Below are 20169 nucleotides of genomic sequence, written 5' to 3' on the forward strand. Positions count from 1 at the left end.
GAGTATGCCAGCCTACAAGATCAACCTAATGACTAGGTAGCCACCCGCCAGCTGTCACCCATTCGATATCGAGTTCCGAGGGACCACCAACAGAAGCCTTTGCAAACACGCTGCTGCTGTCCCTACAAGGACCGTAGATGAGACATGGCGTTCTACAGACATGATCTGCGTCAATAATGGTGACACATGCGGCTACACGTCAACGAGGCGAGGCCGACACTGTTGACCCTGGATGTTCGACGATGCTCGAAACTAACTTTCCCGAAATTCGTGGTGTCGGTTCTTTTCCCCATCAGGTCATACCAGTACAACACCTTTCGTGGGTACTTGAGGGTTGGAGTCAGGGCGGTTCAGGAACGGTACTACTACCGCACCACTACCCTCAAGTGTCTTTCTTAAGAGGGATGCAGAGTAACATGAACCAGTGTTGATAGTCTTTTAGAGAAAGGTCATTGACTGGCGACGAAGCTGCGATCTTTCTTAGAGTACTGCCGGTATCAAAAGATACGGTCCCGCCTCTTGGTATGGACAGCATTTCGTAAACAGGCAGACAAGATATTATGCCAACGCCTCGTAGGTCGAGATAATTGAAGTTGTGATTTAGCTAAGCTCAGCGCAATACCTAGAAGCATGCGACATGCCGAGCTTTATAAAACATATTGCCCTTACTTCCACCACAAGTGCTTAGATACCAGCCAAATTGAGCCACAATGTTTCCCATCATAATGTAATTATTTCAATTATTACATAACTCGAAGCCCAGGTTGATTGACAAGCCACCTTCCCCAGCTCTAACCCCGTACTTCAACTCTCATTTCTCAAACTTCTTGACTGCCTTCTCCAACTTCCCCTTTGCCGCCTCATCCTTCAAAAGCAGCCTGTACCACTTCTTAAGCATAACCATGTAACCACCAAACTCCTCCCAATCCTCCACCGCCGGTCCCTTAATCTGCGGTGGTCTAAAAGTTGTAGCAGCAGTAGCATCACCCCCATCCTTTTCTCCTTCCTCCTCTTTATCCTCCTCCGGTGTAGCCTCAAAAACAGCCCAAGCACTCCCCTCCCCTGTCCTCAACCCAAACCCCTTACCCGCCGTCATCGACCTGATCTCCACCTGCTTCAACAAAATCGCATCACCAGGCTTGACAATTGGCAAAGACTCCTTGTGGGCTCTGTACATCTGCACCTCCACCACGTGCGTAGGGGCAGTGGAAGGGTCGGTGACGTTGAAACTCATCATGTACTCTCTCGGTCCACCTTTGGCTCTGGTGGGGTTGGTCGGGGTGGAGGAAACGCTGGCGAGAATATCAACATTTTTGCCCAAGTGATTGCGAATGGACTTTAGAGGGAGGCAGTTTGCGAATTGTGGTTGGGTGCGGAGGAGGCGGGAGAGGGAGAGTCTAAGGAGGGAAGGGTCGTTGGGTAGTGGTCCTGAGGTCGCTACTGTGTTATTGTCGCTGTCTTCGGGATGGTGCGAGTTGGAAGGCTGCGGGGTGGTGTTATCCTCAGAGGCGGCGGCAGAAGAGTTGAAGGATGAAGCAAAGCTGCGCTTGGAGGGGGAAGCTAGCGCGGCGGCTTTACTGGCGTCGTCGTTTTCTTCGGCGGTGACGCTCTTGGTGACGCTTCTGGAACGGGCACGGGTGATTCTCGCGCTCGTACGTAGAGGTTCGAGAGCTGACTGTTGCTTTCTTCCGCGCTTAGCGGAAGCTTTCACGGCTTGTCGGGCCAGGTTATCGCTGAGGTCGGCGTCCTTGTCATCTACGGATTGGGACTGGTTTGGGGTGACAGACGTCCGGTATGGCTTTTCTTTTGACCCCGTAGTTTCCTCGGCGGGCTCGGTTATGGATGGGGCTTGTTTCTTGGTGGGAGTTGCTTGCTTGGACTCATCTGCCTCCTCGAAACTGTGGTAGGAGACTGACAGCGGCTGGGTATTGGTATCAGCCTCGTCGACTTGATCCTTATCGGGGCCCTGCGTCTGTTCCTCGGAGAACTCCTCAACTACTATCAGAGAAACTTCATCTTGGGTCTCGACACCCTCCTCCGTAGTCGCCACTTGAGGTTTTGTTGTGACTGTCTGGGTCTCCTCAACCACTTCCACCTGAGTGACGACCTCCATACATTCCTCGGTTGCTGTGTCAGCAGCGACTTGAGCTTCTTCGGGCTGCGAGGTCTCGGTCACTTCCTGACCAAGCAGGCCGCTTTGATCAGGAGTGGGGGATGGCTTTTCGGTGACAGCTTCCTTTGCTGGTGAAGATGATCCAACTAGCATAACCTGATCTTCTACCACCTGGCTAGCAAAAGGCTGAATCGGAGGGGAAGAAGGAAGAACAGCCTGCTGATGGGCGTGGTCTGTGACATCTACAGTTGCAGATGGGCGTGCTTGCGCGACTGCCGGAGCTTCCGTAACCGTGGCTTCTTTCTCGACAGTGATTTGGGTCTCCTCCTCAACCTCAACCACCATCTCGGCATCCTCCATGGCAAAATCTTGCACATGCGGTGCTTTGATGACTACAAATTCGACAGACTCTTCGTGGCTCACTGACATGCTATCCGAGTCGACTTCGATGGTCTCGCTCGTCATTTCAACTTCGACTGCCTGCGACACCTGGTCCTCCTCGGTATGGGTTTCGGGCCGAGGAGTGGCCGCGTCCGCCATCTCCACGTCCTCATCGTCGCCATCTCCCATCTCCTCATCCGAGTCAAGTTGAATAGGTCTGGGGGTATCTTGTGACATGAGTGAGACGTGCTCGGCGTCGCTGACTTCCATCATGCTGGCTTCTCTGGACGCACGGACCATGTCTTCGAAGAGCTGATGTTGGATTGCTTCCATTTCATCAACCTCCTCCACGCGATCAGCTGTTTTCTCTCTTTCATCATCTGCAGGGGCTGTAGCCGTAAGCGGTGCTTCCGGCTCAGCTTCACTGATAATACCAACATTGTTGGTCTCCGCCCGCTGCTCATGGATGCTTATGGTTTCTTGCACGGTCTCCTCAAGAGCATCAAGCAACTTCGCCGGGCCCTGAGTTTCACCCTGGTCAGCTTGGGGCTCCTCTTTCTTGGGCTCATCAGCGGTCTCCGAGATTTCCTTGACATCGCCTTTCTCAGCCTTGACCTCTGAAACGTCAGTATCAGTCTCCTTGGCTTCAACGATGCCTGTAGCCTCGGTAGCGACTGCCTTCTCGTCCATATTTTCGTCTTCTCCGACCTTCACCCCTTCAGTCTTCTCTTCAACCTCCTGCTCAACCTTGATCTTCTTTTCCTCCTCCACTTCAAGAATGACCTCTTTCTCGTCGTTGTTTTCAACTTTTGCGAAGCCTTCCTCATCCACCGCCGCTTTGTCCTCCTCGTGAACCTCTTCGAGCACCTCTTCCTCGCTTTCGCTTTCAACCGGCTCGAAATCATCATCCTCTTCCTCATGTCCCTCCTCTACCTCTTCTTCTTCGTCTTCTTCCTCACTGGTCGTCTCAAGCAAATCCACAATCTGTTCACTGGCAACCTGTTCTTCCTCATCTCCTTCGTCTTCCTCCACGATCTCATTATTCTCTTCCTCATCTTCGTCCAGCATCTCGTCCTCTTCTGACTCAGGATCTTCCTCAGGCCGCTCAAAAATCTGTGTATCACTTGAGAACCCTTCGAATGTCTCGTCATTGACTTCGGACTCAGACTTGGGGTCTTCCTGTTGCTCTTTGAGTTGATCATCCGCCGTCTTGGGTAAAGCCTCTTCGCGGGGCTTCTCGTCAGATTCGTGCTTTTCGGCTTGTTTTGTCCATGGGGTATCGACGGTCTTGAGCGGCTCGGTGTTTTGCGCGGGACTGCCTACTTCACTGCTCTCATCCTTAGTATGTGCTACATCGGAAGTTGGAGCCACTTCAGCATTTGCGCTAGCAGCCGATTCTGTATGAACGATCTCCATCGCAGATTCCAGTGGCTTTGCGTCCTCTTTGGGCTGGATTTCATGGTCCTTCTGATCTGCTGAAGGTGATTTATCCAGGTGTCTGGCCCATGATCTTGATGAGTTTTCAGCAGGCTCCTCTTTCGCAACAGGTTGCTTGACGGTGGGTTCTTCCTTTTCGGCTGACAAAGATTTCTCCATTTCCTGAAGACTGGTGCCTTCTGTAGATGTAGGTGCGCGCACGGGCGGGGATGAATGGCGAATGCTAAGTTGTCGAGCCATCGTACGTCTGCTCACAGGGGGAGCTGGTTGAGGTGGTGGAGAAGCCTTATCTTCGTCCTCCGAATCTGACAACAAGCTTATAACGACTGGATCTGCCGGCGTGGCAGCAGCTGGTGCGCGCCTGGGAAGGCGCTGACTGAGGTCAGGATCCTCGGACTCGTACGCATCCTCATCCTCATCCTCATCCTCATCATAACGCGCGCGCTCTCGCTCCCAGTCTTCGGCATAGTCGTCCATTTCATCGTCGTCATCATCGTAAACATCGTCCTCGCCATATCGGTCTGCTGCTTCCAGCTCAGCTTCTTCTTCATCCTGACTGATTCCCTCATCGTCGCTTTCGGGCTTGTTGTATTCGCGTTGATCATAGTCGCCTTCTTCAAGTTCCTCTCCGAATTCATCATGTTCGACCTCGTCATCAACACCAACGTCATCTTCATCGGCCTCGTCAAGCACCTCATCCTCCACAAGCTCCTCAATCTCAGATCTCTCTGTATCTTGTTCGAATTCTGCTCGTGATTCGGACTCTTCAAAGCCAACAGGACCTTCGGTACCCGGACCGTAGCTGCTGAAGCCTTTCGGAACTTGATCTGGACGGGTCGGATCGGCGTGCAGCGAATGATCCTCGATGATAGCTGGGGTACCTTCGTTAAGAGCATCGGCGCCAAAGTGACCACCCTCAATTGGGTTGTAATGCGATGCCTGGGTTGCCATCTCCCACTGCCCTCGCTCAAAACTCTCCGCACCCGTCGGCACCGGTACTAGGTCATAATCCTGGCCATGCTGAAGCTCGGGGTTACTCTGGGCAATGTTCATGTACGACTCCATGCCCTCGCACTTAGCGGGGACGGAATGGTCAAGGTAAGAGTCTGGATACGGTCCAGGTTCTGGTGCAGCGTGCATCTGTGGTTCTGGAACTCCTGATTGGGGAACCTGAGGAGTGTGCGAAAAACCAAACCTCACTTGGTTGGCGATACCGTGCTCGGACTCAACCGGAACACTAGCCGGTGTGCCAAACATGGAAAGGCCAGGTACCGTGGGTTTCGAGCATCCAACTAGAGAGTCGGCCGCTGGTTGTGCTTGGCTGTCGGTACGTTGGTATGTATATGACTGGCTTGGGGCTCCATTTGCCATGCCAAGAATGTGAGAGGCAGCCTGGGCCGCTTCTGTCTCTTGAAGCGCAGTATTCGTTGATGTCTCCTGGTTTCCCATATCCACCTTCTCCCAGCTGGCCGGGCGTGGAACAGCTTCCACCTTTTCTGCTGAGGTCGGGCCGGATGCCGCCGGTAGATTCGACGTCATCTCAGATTCAACGGTCTGGCTAGCTCCATCCGTCATCTTGGGTTTTGGTGCAGGCGCTTCTTCTGTGACCGTATCTTCTTCCATAGCATCGCCATCCGGTGACTGTGGCTGGCTCACTGGGTCCTCCTCGGGCATAGTTTCCGGTTCGGGAGTCGGGGATTTACTGGAGTATCTCCATGTGTTGCTCTTCCGCGCAAAGCGTGATCGCTTGCGACCTTTGCCCCTGATGCCACCATCCTCCTCAAATATATCCAGTCCGTCGTCGAAAAGGGAGCCGTATGAAATCCTAGCCCTCTTGATGAAAGCAGGCGACGGGTATTCGTTCAAGGCAATATCTGGGGCCTGTCGGATAGCGGATAGCTTGTCGAACACAGCCGGTTCAGGCTCATTTACGGTCTGTTCCAGCTGCTGTATCGCTGATGGTTCTGGCAGCTCATTCGGCAACTCGGGTTGTCTGCTATCGACGTTGATGTGTTTCGGTTCGTCGGATCCGTTCAGCTTCACCTGGAGCACCAGCCTTCGGTTGAACTGCAACTGCCAATCTACTCGAGCTCCAAGAATCCGCCCGGGGGACTCGTCCTTTGCCCACTCGACACCGTCGAGACTGAGTAGCACCTCATCGCAAGCTCCCAATCCGCACTCGGACACAGCCTTTGCGCTGGGTCCATGGAGCTGCACCCGCACTTGACCCTTGGTTCGACGGAGGCGCACATCGGGCTCGGCGAGTAGGAAAGCGAGAGTATGGGTGACCCGGTTATAAGGCCATGTGATGGTGACTTCGCCTCGAACACTTCGCGAGTTCTGGTCTGCGAGTTCTGGGTCCAGCTGCGCAATTGGCGTGACTGTCCGCGATTCGAGAGCCGTGACGGCTGCACCATCGATCGCCTCGGCCGATGCCATTTTCGTGCGAGTCGAATTGGCCGGGGCCAGAAATTTCGTGGCTCCCTCTAGGAAAACTCGGAAAAGTCAAGACGATTATGTCATTAAGAGTGAAGCCCGTCGCGAAGCCAGCGCGCAGGGTGTTGCAGCAGGTACAGCGTGGTGTAGGTAAGGTATAGGCAGATCTGACAGCTCGTTCGGCGCTAGGATCAGTGACAGTGTGACAGGGCCAACAAGGTGCGTCAGACGAAAGAAAGAAAGATTGCTGATTGCCTTGTCAGATGGAAATCAACCAAGACAACACAACAACGACCGTGAGCAAACGAGATTCCCGCAGCATCACATCCAGACAAGATGCTTTTAGGTAGTCGACAGGATCTCACGTAACAAGCTCAACTAAACGGTGGGAAAAGAGGGAAGAGTGTGGACGGACGGGGGCATCCCAGGTGATGATGACGGGAGTGAGGTGACAGCTTCAAAGAGCTGGGTAGGTAGGCACGCTGCCGTTTGCTAGGTAGGTAGGTAGGTAGGTCCAGTTGGTGATGCAATGAACTGAACTGTGAAAGCTTCCCCCAGTGCGACAGGGCAGTCTCGCGTGCCACAGCTCCAGCGTGGACTTAGGTTGCCGTTTGCATCGTCCGTCTCCAAAGGGAAGGCGGTGGAAGCCCAGCTGACGGGCACTGACAAGCTCTCACAGCACTAACAATTTCCATCTCTTGGGCTTGGCGCTTGGCGCGATGGAGGTCAGTGCGTGATTTAATCCTTGTCCCCGTCAGTCAACATCACCATATAATCTCGTGATTGTCTCATCCTTGGAACTTAACTCGGGTTTGACCCTTACGATCTGATTCTTCTGACATACAAACTTGTTTCCCATCTTTCTGCTTTGCTATTACCACTTCAAACATCATGGGCTCACAAGAAAGGCGTTTCAATGTCAAAAAGATCGCCATCGTTGGGGCTGGTCCCGCCGGTCTCGCTGCCGCCAAGTACCTGATCGCCCAAAAGGTCTTTGAAGACATCGTCATCTTTGAACGGCAAGACGAAGTGGGAGGGGCCTGGTACTACAGCAGGGAACCGACACACACCTTGCATGTGCCTCAAGTGAGCGCCTTCTGCCCTCCCGACCCTCCTCTTCATCCCGAGGGCAAGCCTCCCGTCTTCCCCTCGCCCATGTACGAGGTCTTGCACACCAACATCCCACGCCATCTGATGCAGTTTTCAGACAAGCCGTTCCCCGAAGATTCGCTCATCTTCCCTTCCCGTGAGCTGGTGCACGAGTATTTGGTCGAGTATGCCAAAGACATGCGGCATCTTGTCAGGTTTTCAACCTTGGTCCAAGATGTCCGTCTAAGGCGGGACAGCGATGGCCGGGATCAGTGGGATGTGGATGCGCTGGCTCTGGAAACGGGCGAGGTCACCACTACTACCTATGATGCCGTTGTCGTGGCTTCGGGCCATTACTACACCACCTATCTTCCAGATGTCAAGAACATCGCCGACTTCCACAAGGCGCATCCGGATGTCATCACACATTCCAAGCTGTACCGGACCCCCGAGCCCTTCTCAAACAAAAAAGTGATCGTTGTTGGCAATTCAGCGTCGGGCATTGACGTCGCGGCTCAGATCAGCCGCGTCAGCCAGCAACCATTGCTTCTGTCGGTCCATTCCGCTACACCTCCGGCTCACTTGGAATGGATTCGCGCAGAGGAAGTCCCGGCTATTGAAGAGTTTCTGGTGGAGGAACGAGGTGTAAGGTTCGCAGATGGACGGGTCGAGAAGGGCGTCGATGCTATCGTATACGCCACCGGCTACCTCTTCACCTTCCCTTTCCTGAAATCGCTACAGCCCCCATTGGTAACCGACGGGCGCCGCGTGTATGACCTATACAAGGACCTGATTCACATTGATCACCCAACACTTGTGTTCCCGGGGCTTCCCATCAAGGTTGTCCCCTTCCCCTTTACGGAGAGTCAGGCAGCGATTTTCTCCCGGACATGGGCGAACCTACTTCCGCTTCCCTCTGTGGAAGAAATGAAGAAGTGGGAAGACGACGAGGCAAAGAAAAGGGGCCATGCTTTTCACGTTTGGCCCAAACTTGGCGATGCCAACTTTATCAATGAGGTTCATGACTGGATCAAAAAGTCGGGCACCGAAGGGAAGGAGCCGCCTTGTTGGAACGGTGAGCTGATCTGGCAAAGAGGAATCTTCATGGAGGCGAAGCTGCAATTCGAGATTGATGGCCAAAAGGCCAAGTCCCTCGAGGAGCTCGGTTTCAGGTATGAGCCTGAGGACAAAGAGCTCGCGAGTAAGAAGACGACGCCAACAGAGACTCTGCTGTGAATGGTTCGGTGAGGCCTAAATAGGAAATCTTCTGGAAGTTTTATGTCAGTGAGTGAGACACGCAGTAGTGCACCACCTGCCCAACGGCGCGTGGCATTTGAGACACAAGTTCGTGTAAGACAAACTACGGGTTGATAAGTGCCACAAAGTCGAGTTAGTTGCTTGAGCATGAACACCATCAATTCTCTATATCACTGGATAATTTGCATCACCTTTACATCATTCGGGAACCGCACTCGATCGTCAAAAGGAACACCCATCAAAGAAAACAGCCACTTCGGAAGGTGGGGGGGATTGGCCATGATTGATCCGGGGAATCGGCACGATCCCCAGCCAAAAGGGCGGGCAGGGGCACGCCGGCGTGGCCTTGTCCTTTCTGGGAATGGAGGAATCAAGGAACAGGGGGGCAGGCCATCCATCTTTCGTTCTGGACTGCGGACTGTGGACAAACGAACTGATAACGGAGCCGCCAGAGGGCATGCTTCGCACTATCTGACTGGTTGTTTCTGGCCACCAACCTTTGACATGGCTCTTCCCACCGTAACCGTGAGGTTTGTAATCAACCATCTTTTCCGTGAACCTAACCCCCCCCAAAGTCGGAGCTATGAACCCATTCATAAACCCTTTCAATCCCCGAACAACATCTATCTATCTTCCTAGATAAAGGTCAAAGCTTTGCATCCAATGTCGAGGATAATCCCAATTATTCCTGGCTCAACAAGTCTGACAATGTCTGAGAGCTCAGTAGCTTATCACGATGGTCCCCCACGCGGTGCCGATGGCAAGCCGTTGCCGCTTGACTTCACCCATCATCTTTCCGAGGTGACAAAGCGTCGCCAGGCGAGCCAGATGAAAAAGTACTATCGATTCTTTCAGATTCCCGGAATCAAGAATCTTGCTGGCGGTTTGTCTCTTTCTCACTTTATCAGATTTATTGAACATTCTTTTCAAACCTTGAAATGCAGAACTCAAACCTTCAAACACCACTACAACACTTATCACAAAGTATCCAAGATAAGGAAACTGACATCATGATAAGGTCTACCAAACACCAAATTCTTCCCCTTTGAGACTCTCGAAGCCCAAACCGCAAAGCCCGAGAGATGGCAACCTACCCCGAACCACCCGGGAACCGACAAGAACAAGAAAGACCCGGCGGCCGAGCCCGCTCACATCACCGTCCCCACGGTCTCGGGTGAGGCCAACCCCGTGAAGAAGGTGGACGTTGCCACAGCGTTGCAGTACGGTCAAGCAAACGGCTACCCTCCACTCCTCGACTGGGTTCGCAAGTTCACCCGCGATCACCTCCATCCGGATGCGCCCTACAGCGGCGGCCCGGATGTGATCCTCACCTGCGGCTCGACCGACGGCTTCGCCAAGACGCTCGAGATGTTCGTCAACCCCTGGATCGACGGTCTTAACGACCCCCGGGAGCGTCCGGGGTTGCTGTGCGAGACCTTTGTCTATGGTAACATCCTCAGCCAGGCGGAGCCAAAGGGCGTGCAGATTGTGCCGATCAAGGCGGATGAGAATGGTATGCTGGCTACAGGAGAGGGTGGGCTGGAGGATGTTTTGGCGAACTGGGATGTGTCGAAGGGAAAGAGGCCGCATCTGATGTATACTGTGACGTGAGTTTTCTTCTTCACTCATCCTAGAAGAACCTTCGGCACGAGAACTAACACACGCAAACAGCCTCGGTCACAACCCAACCGGCTTCGTCATCCCCGTATCCCGTCGCAAGGAAATCTACGCCATTTGCAGCCGCTACGACGTGATCATCGTCGAAGACGAGCCCTACTGGTACCTCCAATTCCCATCCGCCACCGCGGCCAACACGGCCAAGGCCACGGCCAAGGCCAGCGGCCTCAAGCCCTCGCAACCCGAGCAAGGAGGAGAAATCTCCAAGCGCACCGTCTCAACGGGCTACCCCTTCCTCGACAGCCTCACCCCCTCCTACATCTCCATCGACGTCGACGGCCGCGTCATCCGCCTCGACACTTTTTCAAAAACCATCGCGCCCGGCTGCCGTCTTGGTTGGATCACCGCCCAGCCCGAGCTCATCGACCGGTTTAATCGCATCGCTGAGACTTCGACGCAGCAACCTTCTGGTTTTGTGCAGAGTCTAGTGGCGGAGTTGGTGATGGGGCCTCAGCCTGAAGCTCCTTCCTCCTCTTCTTCCTCCTCCTCCTCCTCCTCTACCACCGCTACCACCTCGTCTTCCAGCGGCTGGTCTCTTTTCCGCTCTTCTTCCTCCAAGCCTCAACCAGCAAAACAAACCCCGTCCGGCGAAGGCTGGCAAATGACCGGCTGGGTCCGCTGGCTCGAAGGTCTTCGCGGGATGTACGAGCGCCGCATGAACCGGATGTGCACCATTCTCGACAGCGGTTCCTCTCTGGTTTCCTCGTCTACCCGTCTGCGCGCCACCAGCGGTTCCTCCTCTGTTGGAACGCCAGGCGACTGGGAAGTCATCACCACCACCCCGCTATACACGTATTCCTGGCCTGAGGGTGGCATGTTCATTTGGTTGCGGATGCACTTTGATACGCACCCGCTCTGGCAACACCCCCTTTTCTTTCCTAGCAATGGAAATGGAGAAGGAGAGAAGACCAAGGTGATTGATGGCCCGACTATCTCCCTAGCACTTATGCTGTTCCTCACTCTCAAACCGCACCTGGTTTTGGTTTCTGCGGGCAACATGTTCAGCGCCACATCCCAGATCAGGGAGGAAGTCGGGTGGCAGTACTTTAGGTTGTGTTTTGCGGCGGTGAGCGAGGAGGACGTGGATAGCGGAGCGCAGAGGTTTGTGGATGGTGTGAGGGCGTTCTGGAAGATTACGGATGCGAGGGTGATTGAGAAGTTGGTGGAGCAAAAGGTTGATACCGAGGAGGTGGTGGCGAGGGTGATGGGACAGGAGGGGGTCAATAACCTTGGAGGTTGGTTGGGATGCTAGAAGCTGATCTGATAGGCTCTATGATGGGATTTAGACTGGTGTGACGAAGGAAGGATACAAATGTGTTTATGATTTTACGATAATTGGGACATCACGAGTTTGGTTGAACATTAGTCCCTTGAAACGAGTGTGCTGCCTATAGATCACATTGACACCAACCTGCAATTGAGTGCGACTGAAGCACCGACGCCAAATGTATTTACTGTCCTACGCAGCTGAATGATCGACATGTCACACAGCAAGACGGGATATCATGTAAACAAATGGGGTATTGAATCTACAAGGTCACTCGCTCAGTACCGAGATTTTGGTGAACAAAGAAAAGGAAATCGTTTCGGTTTCAGAATTCATTGATGTGTGTATTGTGAACACATGCCTAATCCGTGACGCCGAATTCGCACCCACACCTTCCTGTCTTCCGTTTTGCCATTAACTCCAAATTTACTCCTGGAGGAGGGTCTTGAAGGTGGCGGGAACGCGCTGGGGCTTGCCCTCCTCCTTGATCTCGCCGAGCTTCTCCTTAGCGAAGGTGGCGGCGTAGGGGTTGAGGCGGAGGAGAACCTGCTTGTTGCGGAGAGGGTTCTTCTTCTGGACGTTGGAGCGCTTGGTCTTGGCGTCACCCTTGGGGGTGCGGAGGACGGACTGGATCTCAGAAGAGTTGATGAGGCGGGTAAGGTCGGCCTGGGCGACAACGTTGGCGGGAAGCTGGAAGCCCTTCTTGGACTCGTAGACGGCATCAAGCTCCTTGATGGCGGCAGAGGTCCAGACGATGAAGCGACCGAGGTGGCCACCGGGGGCGAGCTGGAGGAGGTTGAGGGCATCGACGGGGGAGGTCTCAACACCGGGGATGTTGCGGAAGCCCTTGATGAGGTCCTTGCCGTCGGTCTCGGCGGAGTAGACGACGAGGGGACCGCGACGCTGGCGGTGGCGGCGGTCACGGAGCTTGCCCTTACCGGCGCGAAGCTTCTTGGAAGCCTTGGCCTTCTGGACATCAGCACCAGCACCAACGGCCTTGAGGAGGGCAAGAGCGTTGGCGGTCTTGTTGACACCGGAGAAAGCAGCGGAGTCAACAACGAGGGGAACCTCGGGGACGGTGGAGACCTGGTGACCGCGGGCCATCAGGAGAGGAGCGGCAGCGGAGGCAGCAAGGGCAGAGGCAGTAGCGAAACGCCTGTAGGAAGACTATTGTTAGCGATTATTGTTTTCCCTTGGCGATCTCCAAACATAGCTTTGATATCACGTACTTCTGGCCCTGGTTAACCTTGACGTGCCACTTGCGCCAGATCTTGGTGGGAGCGAACATGCGACCGGAACGGCACATGTTACCGAAAGCGGCCTGACCGGCGCGGTGAGTACCACCACCGGAGACACGGGGGATACGGGCAACAGCGCGACCTGTGTTGTGAGATCACGGTCAGCTCAAATGATCCTCCACATCATTGAAAATTTGCGTGTCGAAAATTTGCCCCCAGTTCCAGTTTTTCGTGATCGTTTCGCGATATCGAGTTCTTCGCCCGACAAAAAATCTCGAATCCTTCCATCGATCGTCTTGCCGTGTTCGGACCATTCCATTGCCTTCGTGTAATTCCAAAATCGCGTCTGGGTGTTCACTAACCAGTGCCCCAGGACTCAGCAGAGGTCTGGTGACCAGCCTTCTCGCTGACGGAGTACGGCTGGCGCTTGTTCTTGGCCATGCCGGTGTGGACGTGCTTGACGATATCCGGGCGGATGGGAGCACCGAAGACCTTGGGGAGGACCTCGGTGGTGCCGGTGGCCTTGCCATCGGCGCCGATGATGGTGACGGTCGGTCTAGAGGCCATTGTGTCCGCTGTTGGTTTGGTGAAAAAGTTGCAAAAGTTAGTGACGAGACTCCTGACAAAATTTGCCTTCTTTTTCAAACAGCAATAATTTCTGCAAGAATCCGGCTTCGTCAAGGGATCGTGAGGGCGCTTCCGACGTACCTGTATCTGTGCTCCTGACAGGAAGTTGGGGGATGCGAAAAAAGATCAAGACCGGCGGAGACCCAATTGAAATTTTGGATATTTCGCTGTCGAAAGTGCGCGCGTGGGGCCGCCTGGGGCGCACTGGCAGACCCTAACAGCCGCTAGCTCCAGATTGGGCAAGAAGGTGGCTCTTTTACAGCTGACCGACCCCGCGGCAGCTGGCGAGACTGGGGGTGCTACCTGACATTTCTTGGCAATTTGATATCGCCAGACCAGCTTCCCAACGTCATCAACCTCAACTTGAAGTCGACAAGATGGACGATATTTGGGAATACACTCGAGCGCAATTCCAATGAGGAAGCCGAAGCTGCAGCGCGTCGTGGAGTTTTTGTCTTACCGGGAACATTGTCTTGAGACGATGAATCTAAGCTAGAACGCAATCACTCAGCAGCTTATCGCAGGTCTTGTTAAAGAACAGCACAGCAAGGAGCTCACTTTATGGCCCGAGACCCTGAGGGAGTGGGCAGCTCGTTTACCACCGAAGCTCATATTTTCGCTCCCAGCTCACTGCCGGTTACGGTCAAGTTTATTCGGCAATAACCATCCACCCAACCAGACACAAACAATATCCCGACAACTGCTGCGGATGACCCCCCAGATACGGCCTCATGTCGTCAGTCCAGACGACGCCTGATTCGTGATATCTGAGGCACAGCGTCTTAATACTCCCTTCTTTCCATGGTTTGAAATCGATTACCGAGAACTTGAGGTTATTCCTTGGTGCCGCAGCGCTGCACTGGAAGGCCGCAGCCACGTTATATCGGGTGGTTCCTGTTATGTTCTCCCAGCAGGCGTTGGTGGCGGGGATGCGGGAGGAGTCGCGGTTTGGGTGGGAGTTTGTTCGAGTGTTGTTGTCGATGAGCAGTTAGGACACATGTCTTAAATTCTAGAGACCGGAAAAGGAAGGGAAGGGAGGGGAAGAGAAAAGAAAGCAATGATTGAGGCGCACGGACAAGTACAAGAGGTAACGTATATGGGCTGGTTGACGTTGTCAAAGTGAATGGTGCGAAAAGTGACATCCCGCACATATCCACGGCTGAAATAATTCTTCATCCAAGCGGCGTTGCTGCTATCGTGAAGCTCGACGTTCTCGAAGACGACGTTTTCGACATAGTCAGCCAGGTTATCGGGCGTTGCTTCGTATGCTGCCGATGCACATCTCTTCAGACCTGTAGCAGGTGATGTTGCTGATGCGGATATTGGAGCTGTTGCCCTTGACTGAAACACAATCCTGTTGCCGGTGCAAGCAAAGCATAGGCCAGCCTTCCAGAACTTCTGTCATGCCCCTCTCTTGAGACTCAGGGGCAAGTAAACATCCCCGCCTACTATCCGTCCGATTCTTAGTCCTCACCTCCCCCCTAAATCTACCGTGTTAACCCCATCTGTATCCACCGCCTTCCATTTCGTGCTACTAGTAGTGTTCATATGTATATTCGTCAGCGTCACATCGTCGGCTCTCCAAATCGTCAAACTACAGTAATGGTAAAAAAAACACTGCCCCCCCTTACCCCGTTGGATATGTAGGGGAAAGGGACAGTACAGTTTTTTTGACTGTGATCATAGTTAGTCGCCCCTTGCTAGTTCGCATCTTTTGGTTTTGGTCGATCCCGGTTTGGCCTTGACCGTCAAAGAGCGCACTACCACTTCCCACTGGGTCTGGAGACGTGTCTGGGGGGTAATATGGGGAGGGGGAGGAGAAGCAGCCGAGTATGGTCATGTCTTTAGCGCCTAGAGAGAGGTCCAATAGAATAAGTTGTCGGCTGATCAGAAAAAAAGTGCCACGGATGTAGATGATCACGTTTGACAGGTCAGTGGTGTTCATTTAATCGGCGGATGTGGTGAGCTCTGGATCGGAAAGGGATAAGGGAGTTGCGGGAGCAGGGGCAGAAGAGCCGGAGGCGGTATTGATCCCCATGCTTCGAATGGGTCATCGATATCTCGCTTTGATGGAGGTGTGAGGTTGATGTTCTTCTTTACGGTAGCAACTTGGGTGGTTGAACGATGCAGGTTGAGCCCTCTTTGACTACGGCGGCCGAGGCGGCGATAATGAGGACTGCAAGAGACAGGTAAATGGAGGCCAGAAGACGCATCTTGCTGCTTGTGGTCACGAGTAGCAAGGGACCGGAGTCCAGATCTAAGGCCACACATGTACTCAAAGATGCTCCTTGCTTTGATGTCTTCCGCTACTTTGTCTGACGTATCCTTTGTAGACGCATTGCTGGATGGACCCCAAGCTACCATGGTATCATGAAAGTGGTATCATCCGGCAAATCTCACTGTTACTTTTACCTTCTCGCTTATGTCCATCCATCACTGACATGCTATGGACCTCTTAAACACTCCCTGCCTACCACATATCTAATCCTTCCAGTACAAGAACAGCTTTGTCTATCCGTCTCCCTAACCCCCTAGTCTTGCCGCAGCATACCCTTTCCTTACCACCCACCTCTAGACACAGGTGTCAATAAACTTCCCAGTCTTTCTATATATTTGCCGTCAAGATAACCAAAATCATTGAGCCGGCATGCCTCACGGAACTCTTCCCGCATGCGTTCGCTAGAGAGCTGACAAGAGGCTATTGACTTGGATAAAAGTCTCTCGGGGAGGAAGTTCCAAGGGATATCGCTCCTGCGATCGTTGGCGTCAAGCATAGGCTTGATCACCTCTCTGTAGCATTCCTCACACACTGTGAATTCGGGGAGAAAATTCATGGTATGCCAATAGGCTCCAACAAGGGCCTGGTCTTTGGGGCACGGCGGGCATTCTTTGACTCTAGCAATTCGGCGAAGTCTGTTCGCGAGATCACCAATGTCGGGTGCGGCTCGGCGGCTGAGTGCGTAGTCCGAAGTCATCTCGAAAAGGTCGAAGTATTCTATGAATCTTTTCCTGCCAGGTGCGTAGTGAAGTTGGCAATAGGCTATGAATGGCTCTGGGCTTATTGGATATAGCGTATTGGCCAGGTTCGGCAACACTGCCTCCAGCATCTTCACACAGCCCACGCAGACTTCGAAAAGGGGCACAAAGTCCCCTTTATACGAATCCCACACCCCGTACCACTTGCGGGCTGTCTCCTGAGGTCCACTGCATGGCGGATGGCGCCCTGAAACCGTAGCTACGTTTCGTATGAGTTGCAGGTCTGGCAAGCGTTGCTTGAGTGTCATTAAATATGCCATGCGGTACCAGAAAGAAGAGCCAAGGTGACACAAAACAGGCTGGTCGGGTCGTAAGGAAGTGGCGACGAACTCGAGTCTGAACTGGCTATTGGCAAAGAGCTCCGAGTGGCAATGAGGACATACCAAGAAATTCTCGGCCCCGCGAAGGATCCAAAAGCGGTCGCCTGGATTTCTACTGTACGGTAAACCAGGAATTTGCCAGGGGCAGTCGGGCAGTGGAGGTGTTAGCCCCTGTAGGACCTCTTCTGAATAATTCCGGAAGGAGAGGATCGGTCTGGCGCCTGGAGCTCTACGGCCCGCAGGCTCGAATGGATTCTGATCCCAGAAAGAGGCTGATGGTCTGGTGCTGACGAGCTCTTGTCGTGTAAGAGATGGAGATGCCAACGGTGAAGAGACTTTCGCAAGCGCATTGCTCCCATTTGAAGAATGATGACCTGGCACAGACAAAATTGGAGAGCTGTTGGAATAGGGATTCGTACCCATCGTCCGCGAACGAGCCCGCCGCCTGGTCCTCGGACTGCTTTCATCTTCTCTCCCGGGTCCCAATCTACCGTTAGGAGGGGAAGATGTCAAGGAGTAGGTACCGGCCCTACCCCTCCTGTGATCTCCCTCAGCAGAGAATGTAGCGCTTCTCGAGCTTCCTGGATCACTCGCCTCCGAGAACTGGTCCTGCTGCCTCAGTGCAAGAGCGGCAGGATGAGGTACCACATCTTGGGACTCTAAACCAATATCCACTGCACCCAAACGATGTTTCAGGGCCATCAGTGAAGCGTCTTCTTCGACCGCAGGGCGGAACGACTGGGGCTGTTCATGGTGGTCTAACTGTTGATAACGAGGATCATCACCGATTGGATATTCTCTCCGATCACGAGGCGCAGCCATGGAGTTGCGACGCCTTCTGTTAGTAGCAGACTGACTTGGCATCCTCTTCCGTTCTGTAACTGAAGGATACGGTGGCGGGCTCTCTTTGCGGCTTGTCCTCGGCGGTGAAGACTTTCTGGTCAGATCATGATCGGGGATGACAACTTCCTGTACCATGAATGACATGGCGTCATCTGCGTCATTATATCGGTACATCGATAGCGGAGCTATTCCAGGTCCTTCCAGCTCAAGGGATCTGGAGTCGATTCGAGGCACGTCAGGTGTTGAGACCATGCGCTCGTGACGCGGTCGGCCTGGTGTTTGTGGAGGAGACAAATGGTATGCCTGCCTACTATTTGACGGGGTAATTCGAGCACCATGCTTGGATTTTGAGCGACGATGGGAAACTCCGTCGGCTGCTTGGTTCAAGTCATGATACGCACGCTCCCTACCACCCGCCGTTTGGATGACGATGCTAGCAGGAAATTCGCTTGCTCCTGGGTTAACTTTGTCAGGAGAATCAGCAGTGATTTCAAAGTCTTGATCGTGAAGTGGTCGATGTCGGGGTTTCCGACTGTTTGATCGCTTGATAGGGGACTCCTTAGCATCCTGGTCGGCAGGCCGCTCTCTGTACCTCCGGCTACTTGATCGCTTGATAGAAGTATCCGCAGAGTCTTGGACGTCAGGAGGAATCTCTGGGCGCCGACGGCTGCTCGCTCGCTTCAAGGATGCTTTCTTGGTATCCTCTTCGTCAACACATGCTTCTGGGCGCCTGCGGCTGCCTGATCGTTTGATACGAGCCGCTTTGCCATCATCCTGATGGACAGGAGACTTCTCTGGGCTTTGTCGGTCACTCGGTGGTTCATCGGGAGCGTCCTTGCTGTCTGGTTCTTGAACGTGGGTATCCAACCGTGGCAGATCCTGATGGCTCTTTCGCTTTGCGAGTTCCGGTTCTTTCTTTTCCTCTTGCTTGTCTCCATCTTTTATCTCATCTGAAGGAACGAGAACAAACTTTTTGCAATCATTGGTCTCCTTTATTTGGGCTGTGTCAGTAGAGGTAACGGGTGGTGTTGTCTCAACAATGCTAGGTGCTGGTTCGCTCTCTTTTCCGGCCCCTGGGCCCGTGACTACCACGAAGCGGCGCTCTGGATTATTTTCCAAAACCGGCTCCATAAGGATTAACTGATCAATTTCTCCTCGATTGGGAGGTTCATCCTCATAAGAACTAATGACCGACGGACTTCCATATTCCTTGGCTAGAGAATCCGCCTCGTCTTCAACAGTAGGCGGGGGCAATTGCTGGATGCGTCGCCGTTCCAAGGGTTTGTCAATATGAATATCCAGCTCGGAGAGCGGATCGGTACGACGGGGAGTTCGAGAATAGCTGCAGGTCCAATCAGATCAGCATATGGCCAAGTTGATACTTGGGCTCCTGGACAGACTCACGGGTTCTGACTCTTTGAGCGCGAGGTCCTCCATGATCCCGTCTGAAGGAGCGCGCTGATAGCGTCCATCCCAACCATGCTTGGGCGTTGTCAAGAGTGCACTTCGGTCAACAGTTTATAAATATATCTCGTATCATCGTACGCCTACGTGGCGTTTGGAAGAGGTGCTGATGAAATATCGCAGCACACGAGCGGCCTCGAGGGCTCCCAGAGGCAGGTTAGCCGGTTGAACGCCTGGGGGAGCTTCTGTGCCGAAATCAGTTAATGTTGGGCGAACGAGACGCACGCGAACCGTAGCACAGCTTCTTTTCTAATTCGAGAAGACACTCGTCGCTTGGAGTAAACATATACTGAGGTACAGCACTGGCGTCGGGCAACAGTGAGCAGCAGTGAGGATCAGTGACCAAAAGTAGACAGAGGGGTGGTGGGGGCGGTTTGGAATCTTGATGAGTCGATTCAGCTGCTCTGTTTCTCCCTAGTTCTTCACGATCTTCCGCGGTTAATCTCGGGCTGCAGCATGAGTTCAGGTACGGGAAGGATAGCCAATGACGGATGCTGGAATGTGGATGTAAGGTAAAAACTGAAGGATGTTGGCGTCAGGTATTCAGTTGGGCTGAGCGGCGCAATATTGGGACGGGCCAAATCCGATTATCTCAGCTAGCTCTCTTGGGAGAATGAAAGGGAGAAGAAAGCACGGCAAATTGGCAAGAAGAAAGCGTCGGTGTCTCTCTTTCCTACCACGGTCGGGGACGACACAGGGCTCGGTGTATAGGCCTTCGCGACCGTCACGAGGTGTTGAGTGAAAGGTTGTTGGGCTGGGCATGACATGCTTGAGGAACCTGAATTCCCAAGGAAGTAATCACCACCGGAGTGAGGGGTATTTGCTGCAGGTATCTCACTAACTCACGTAAGCTCAAGGGGAAGGCACCAAAACCGGTTGCTGCCGCCTAGGGTCCATGGAGATGGCGGGAGGGGAGGCCTGGCGCTACGATTGCCTGATGAGGAATTTGGTGTTGTTACGAATCGGATTATCAAAGAGAAAAGA

General features: G+C 53.5%; 5 protein-coding genes across 5 annotated transcripts; 2 read left to right on the forward strand and 3 right to left on the reverse strand.

Moving 5' to 3' along the window:
* Positions 1 to 562: 562 nt before the first annotated feature.
* On the reverse strand, positions 563 to 6953 carry NCU03754 (hypothetical protein). Its single transcript, XM_956008.2, has one exon. It carries the CDS (start codon positions 6368 to 6370, stop codon positions 812 to 814), a length of 5559 nt encoding a protein of 1852 aa, XP_961101.1. The 5' UTR covers positions 6371 to 6953; the 3' UTR covers positions 563 to 811.
* A 214-nt stretch (positions 6954 to 7167) lies between these two features.
* Positions 7168 to 9001, forward strand: NCU03755 (flavin dependent monooxygenase). Its single transcript, XM_956009.3, has one exon. It carries the CDS (start codon positions 7259 to 7261, stop codon positions 8690 to 8692), a length of 1434 nt encoding a protein of 477 aa, XP_961102.1. The 5' UTR covers positions 7168 to 7258; the 3' UTR covers positions 8693 to 9001.
* A 354-nt stretch (positions 9002 to 9355) lies between these two features.
* NCU03756 (aromatic amino acid aminotransferase 1) lies at positions 9356 to 11748 on the forward strand. Its single transcript, XM_956010.2, has 3 exons — positions 9356 to 9596; positions 9732 to 10320; positions 10385 to 11748. The coding sequence occupies exons 1-3, from the start codon at positions 9377 to 9379 to the stop codon at positions 11640 to 11642; spliced, it is 2067 nt and encodes a 688-aa protein (XP_961103.2). The 5' UTR covers positions 9356 to 9376; the 3' UTR covers positions 11643 to 11748.
* Positions 11687 to 13719, reverse strand: NCU03757 (60S ribosomal protein L4). The gene is made up of 4 exons (XM_956011.3): positions 13604 to 13719; positions 13258 to 13470; positions 12887 to 13037; positions 11687 to 12813 (listed from the first exon to the last, which is right to left on the reverse strand). Exons 2-4 carry the CDS (start codon positions 13460 to 13462, stop codon positions 12084 to 12086), a joined length of 1086 nt encoding a protein of 361 aa, XP_961104.1. The 5' UTR covers positions 13463 to 13470; positions 13604 to 13719; the 3' UTR covers positions 11687 to 12083.
* A 1997-nt stretch (positions 13720 to 15716) lies between these two features.
* Positions 15717 to 19924, reverse strand: NCU03758 (hypothetical protein). The gene is made up of 2 exons (XM_956012.2): positions 19126 to 19924; positions 15717 to 19063 (listed from the first exon to the last, which is right to left on the reverse strand). The coding sequence occupies exons 1-2, from the start codon at positions 19200 to 19202 to the stop codon at positions 16081 to 16083; spliced, it is 3060 nt and encodes a 1019-aa protein (XP_961105.2). The 5' UTR covers positions 19203 to 19924; the 3' UTR covers positions 15717 to 16080.
* Positions 19925 to 20169: the final 245 nt, after the last annotated feature.

This window comes from Neurospora crassa, linkage group V, assembly GCF_000182925.2.
Source record: "Neurospora crassa OR74A linkage group V, whole genome shotgun sequence".
NCBI lineage: Eukaryota > Fungi > Ascomycota > Sordariomycetes > Sordariales > Sordariaceae > Neurospora > Neurospora crassa.